The sequence below is a fragment of the Chelonoidis abingdonii genome, chromosome 1 (genome assembly GCF_003597395.2).
Source record: "Chelonoidis abingdonii isolate Lonesome George chromosome 1, CheloAbing_2.0, whole genome shotgun sequence".
In the NCBI taxonomy this organism is placed as follows: Eukaryota; Metazoa; Chordata; order Testudines; family Testudinidae; genus Chelonoidis; species Chelonoidis abingdonii.
This window is the reverse complement of record NC_133769.1, coordinates 59,883,953-59,889,952: the sequence shown is the minus strand read 5'-3', so window position 1 is coordinate 59,889,952 and position 6,000 is coordinate 59,883,953. Positions and strand designations below refer to the sequence as shown.

The 6,000-nt window shown below is 42.1% G+C and overlaps 1 protein-coding gene across 1 annotated transcript in view; it reads left to right on the top strand.

The window, feature by feature from the left end:
* NELL2 (neural EGFL like 2) overlaps window positions 1-6,000 on the top strand; it is a 229,530-nt gene that overhangs the window by 47,891 nt on the left and 175,639 nt on the right. The window contains exons 6-7 of the mRNA XM_032775057.2: window positions 4,721-4,793; window positions 4,975-5,057. Of these exons, the coding sequence (XP_032630948.1) occupies window positions 4,721-4,793; window positions 4,975-5,057 (156 nt within the window). The remainder of the gene's footprint in view (window positions 1-4,720; window positions 4,794-4,974; window positions 5,058-6,000) is intronic.

Here is a 6,000-nt window from a genome sequence, read left to right as displayed (position 1 = left end):
GTGAAGCCCTGCCACATACTGGTACCAGATTGGGGTTGTGAGACATCACCTTTATGAGAAAGGAGGAAATACCATTACCTTAAAGGGGGAGCAGATGGACAGGTGAAGCCTTTTGCCTCCATTGGGACATGAGGGAGCTCTCCTCATCTGGCAGTGGCAACAGGACAGACCATGCTCCTTGTGTGTCTTTTATAAGACAACAACATGACAAGAAGTCCAATGGCTCATAAGAATGTTTTCGGCAGTGCTAGAGAAGTGATCCCAGGGCCCTGGGTAGTTTCAGGAAGAAAGTCTGCCAGACCAGTTCCTGGCTGGCAAATTGGGCCAGGTAACACCAGAGCCTTCTTGAGCACCTTGAGAGGGTAGCAACTGAGCAGGGTGGGGCAATCCTTTTGCCAGCTTGATTGTCCCATTCCTTCAGGAGAAGCTCAAGCAGCTATCGAGCTTGTCTGACAAGTAGATCCAACAGAATGTGAAAAAAGCCATTCTGGTTAGGCTGGGCTGACCCGGAAACATCCAACACTGTTTAGGATGGAGCTTCCCAGGTATGCCCTAGAGTGGCAGCACAGTGTTTACGGGCCTGGCCACATGACGTTACACCCTGACATGCTCTCTTTAGACAAGGTGGTGTAATTATAACAAATTTCTAAGGTCTTGTTGCCGGTGGTCTGGATTTGACTTCTACTGTCAGGCCACTGAAGAGCAGAGGCCTACATGGAAACAAGTGCAGAGGTGCCGTGTTAGTCTGGATCGTAAAGCAGCAGAGAATCTGTGCACTTATGACTAACAGACGTTTTGGAACATGAGCTTTCGTGGTGAATACCACTCGTCGGATGCATGTAGTGGAAGTTTCCAGGGGCAGGTGTATATTATGCTAGCAAGCAAGCTAGAGTAACGAGGTTAGTTCAATCAGGGGGTGAGGCCTGTTCTAGCGCTGAGGTGTGAAAACAAGAGAGGAGAAACTGGTTCTGTAGTTGGCAAGACAGAACAGTTCTCCTCTCTGTTTTCACACCTCAGCTGCTAGAACAGGGCTCATCTCCCTGATGAACTAACCTCGTATCTCTAGCTTGTCTAGCATATATACACCTGCCCTGGAAACTTCCCTACATGCATCCGACGAAGTGGGTATTCACCACGATCCCACGAAAGCTCATGCTCCAAAACGTCTGTTAGTCTATAAGGTGCCACAGGATTCTCTACTGCTTTTACATGGAAACAGATAATACTGAACAACGCAAACAAGGGGTTAGTTCAAGGGGACTCTTCCAAGGAAAGCAGGGTAGCAGAGAACCCTGATTTTGAGATGACAAGGGAGACATATATGAAGAGAAGTTCTTAGGCAATCTGGTGTCTAAGAAACCAGAAGAGGGAGTGGGACCTCAGTCATGACCAAGCACCCAGGAATCTGTCAGAAGAATATGGTGGTGTGTTTTGGGTGTAGTCAACCAGGTCACAAAAGAAAGGATTACCCTTTCATCGAGTGTAGCTATTTGGATTGTTACTACAGGAAAGTCTGTGATTTGGCATATTGCCTCAGTAGGAGGCATGCTCCAGTTTACCAGAACTGCTAATGTGTTTAGATGTGAAGTGAGAGGACTGATTGACTCCAGGTGCTGTTCGACACTGGTTTGAGGGAGTAGACTCCCAACTGCAAAAACAGAGGTACAAGCTGAGAATTGGTATCTTGAGAAACCTCTCCTTGCCCATAATTGTAGGGAGACGCTGGCCTAATTTCCCAGCCCTATCCCTGTCCCTAAGAAAGGCTATCACATGAACAAATTAACCAGAAGGCAGCCTTCATCTGGACACAGGCTGTTGGGCCAGGTGGCCTAGAGACAGGGCCGAGTACTCAAAGGGAAATGTAGTTGAGAGATTTGAACAAGAGACGCCAAGCCAGCTACATGCCCTAGAAACACAATTGCACAAGGCAAACCAAGAGCTGGAGGAGGTGAAAACCTCATGACAGATAGGGTTGCCAATGCTCCAGGATTGTCCTGGAGTCTCCAGGAATTAAAGATCTATCTTTAATTAAAGCTTGTCATGTGATTGAAACCTCCAGGAATACATCCAAACAAAATTGGCAACCCTAATGACAGAAAATAATAGAAAAGGCCACATAACAAGAGCAAGAACAGATTTGGACAAGATATGAAAAGAATTGTTGGCAGCCACACAAATGGAAGCTGGCTGCACTGAGAGCCATGGAAATATGTGACAAGGGTGCCCCAACCTCTAAAAGCCACGAAGAGGCCCCTGCAGAAAAGGAATCGGATTGGGTGGGTTCATGGGGAATGGATGCTCTGAATGAATAGGAGACTCTGACCCGGCACCCGAAGGGCAGTCACAAGAGGCCGGACTGTCCATGGAGAGTAAACAGATCCGGGAACTTCAAGACAGATGAACGGCTGCCAAAGAGGCCCTGCAGATACACTCCAAGATAGAGAATACTGGAAAGGATGTTCTGAAGACATACTAGATTACAAAAATTGTTTGTTTATCTGAGTACTACTTAGAGGAAGCAATTGCAGGGGTCCATACAGTGATGAGGAGAGAGAGTCCTGATGGGCACTACCTTGAGAGATGTGTGTAATGGGGCTTAATCCCATCACCTGCAAGGCTGGCAAAAGCACCCAGTTAATCAGGCTTTGCACTTGGGGAGGAGAGGAGCTAATTGGCTCCTGACCTGAGGGGGGATGGAGCTAAGTTGTAATAAGTAGACTGAAGGAGCTACTTGTGGGGAGAGACAGCAGAGAAGACCGGTTTCTCTGGCTGAGCAAAGCCCAGGGTTAGGTTACATAGATAGAGAGACTGGGGACAGCACATGATGGGGCAGTGTAGGCTTCTGGGAGGGAAGCCTTGAGATAGGATTTGTAAGTAGAGAAGAAAAGACCACAGTAGCCAAAGAGTGTAGGAGAACTATTCAGTTTTCTTTGGATTTTGTGAGGGCTTGTTTATGATACCCAGAAGGGGTCTGAATTTAGCTGTCTTGGCCGGAGGGCAGAGCCACAAGACCTGGGGCCAGAGGCAGCTGGCCAGCAGGAGGTGCTGGAGCCAAAGATAATGGCAACAGCTCGCACTGACTCAAGAGGTTGCTCCAAGGGTGAGTGAACCCTTCCACAATTGCTTATACTGCTCCAAAACTCACTTAATTTTCTATATTTGCTTATGACTAATACAGTTTTTAGATTATCATGTATTTATTTATACCTTTTCAAGCCTTTACATGATACTCATCCATTTTCTGAAATGTCTCGGACTGTGATGGAACATGCACACACATCAAGGTGTAAAATGAAAGACACCATTTGTAGTTGCCTTTTTGTTTATTTTAGTTGTTTGTCAAGAAAGTCTAGGTGAGTCTAAATACCATGAGATTTTTTTCTTATTGACAAAAGCCAAATTAAATGAAATTCAGCAAGGAATAGTAGCACCAATCCATCCAGAATACATTGATCTTATTGATTGTTCAATATATGATATTACAAATGGTTAAACCAAAAACAAAAATATTGAACATAGTGTTGTAGACTGTAAATCTCTTCAGACTTGTAGCCCAAGATTTTAATAAATGACTAGTGGGTTTGGATGCCTAGGGGCTTGGTCTTCTGAAAGTGTATGCCCAGCACTTTCTGAAAATCAGACCCTTTTAAGGTGTCTCACATTAGACAGCCAAAAAATGAGGCCCCCCAAAATCATGGATCACTTGTGAAGATCCTGGTCTAGGGTTTTATTTGGTTTTGAACCTAAACTTGCTCCTGCTGAATCAGTGTGGGATTTGGCCTCAATTAGGATTGAGCCCACAATGTTTTGATACATTTTCTTCATAGCACTATAAATCCTGTTATAATTCATTGCCAGTTCATTGCATTTCTTTTTAGAGTGAGTTTTGAAGATCGGTGTAAGGCATGGAAGGAAGGGTAGATGAAAGGGATATCTGCAGTGTGTGTGATAGGATGTTTCATTTCTAAATTGTGTTTGGCCTTTGCTTTAGGAGAGCAGCAAAGGGGCTGCTAATTATATCTTAATGACTAAGGATGTATGTGAATTCTGCCTGTAAATATGTGATCTGTCCTAGGTGAAACAGGTCATTTCCAGCTGGCATATTTGAATTTCATACTAAATGTCCTGTTCCCCTAAATTGTCAAGGTGTTCCTCTGTAGCTGTATAATAGATATGTTGCTTCTCTGAATTAGGTATGCTATATGAAAAGATCCATATCAAATCATGAAATGCTTGTCTGAATCTTTTTTTCATGACTCAAGTTTCTTTAATCTTCAGTTCCGTTTGACAACAATAGTTCAGTGAACATTTGCATTTTATTTAAAACAGTGTTTCAAAGACCCTGAAACTGGAAATTAATTTTTAAGTTGCTTTAAAGGTCATTTTCAAGCTTTTCTTCAGTGGGTAACTAAAAATAACAATGAATTCAAAACAACCAGACTCTTGTCATTTAATTACATCTTGACATTTAATCGTTTCCCTTTAAAAATGGTTCAGTATGTGTGTACATGTACAGCTATCTATTCTACTTACTCTTTGCTCTCCCATCACCACTGTGGGTGCAAATAAGAAGTATTGTATTCATAAACAGTGGATTTTTCATGCAGTTTTTCTGTGTGAGCTCTAAAGTTTTATGTGGTGAACATTGCGGTAAAATATTATTTTGACAGGTAAAAATAATGCCTGCTCTTCTTTCTTTTCTATCCCCACTTGCACACAGGGCATAATGCAAGATGTGCAACTACTTGTCATGCGTCAAGGATTTATTTCTCAGTGCCCAGATCTTAATCGCAGTAAGTCTATTAGTTCTTACACCATAGAATCAAAGGTGTGCTTCTTGCTTCATTTTTGTCCTGCAAGCTCTCTTAAAACCTTGAGCTCCAGTGTATTGGTTCTCAGCTGTGACTTGTATAGATTGTACATATTGTATATACAATTTGACAAATGTAACAAATGTAGTGTTTGTAATTCCAGCCTGCCCAACTTGTAATGACTTCCATGGACTTGTACAGAAAATCATGGAGCTGCAGGACATTTTAGCCAAAACATCAGCTAAGGTAACAGTTACTTAGAGACATGGTGTGGGGCATAGGCTTCAATTCAGGTGTCTCTCAAAAAATACAGATGTTCCATTCAGTGAGCTTTCTTACATTTCAATATTTTCATGCAATTGCACATTTTCTTAGTAAATACCATCAACATTCCTGAACAAGGGTTTATAAATATGCAAGCTCTATCTGTCAGACTAAGGATTTAGTAAAACTGGAATGAAACAGGTTACCTTGTTTTAAGTGCTTGTTGCAGCAGAATTTTTTTGGTTTAAGACTTTTCTAAACCTGAGCTGTTCAAAGAATAGATTAAAAATATGAAAGTACTGGAGCTGAGGACTTTCAAGCAGTATCTACATCTACTCTCTGATGATCATATAAAAAACATACCCAATTACCAATGGGCATACATCACCTTACACCATTATGTAAAAAAGGTCAGTGCTTTAAATGTCTGTAGCAGTGCTATTGACACACTGGTTTGATACTGGGTTCTGTAATGTTACAGTGCATTGGTTTACAATATAGCACAAATTACTGAGATATCCTGGTTGAAGTGCAGGAATAAGTGTTATACTTGTAAAATGTGAGCTTTACTTGCAATTAACAAGAACTCTTGCCTCCCCATCTCAAGTTCATGTGTTCTGCACATGAACTGATAATTACCTGCAAGTAGTCTGGTATTGCAAAATGGATGCTTCACAGAGATAAGCCACTCGCCAAATCCTTCTTGCCCTACTCACATCAGTAGTCCCATGATATCATTGGGTAAAGTAAGTGGCAGCATGTCTCAGCTACCAAGTTTTCTGCTCTAATGGCCGAACACTTAATCATTTAATATTTCACAATAACCGTTTAGTCATCATCTGACTGCATTTTCACACATGTACTTTTTTCACTCTGAAATCCTGGATGGTAGATCATTATTTAGTTATATGGAAACTGTTTACCA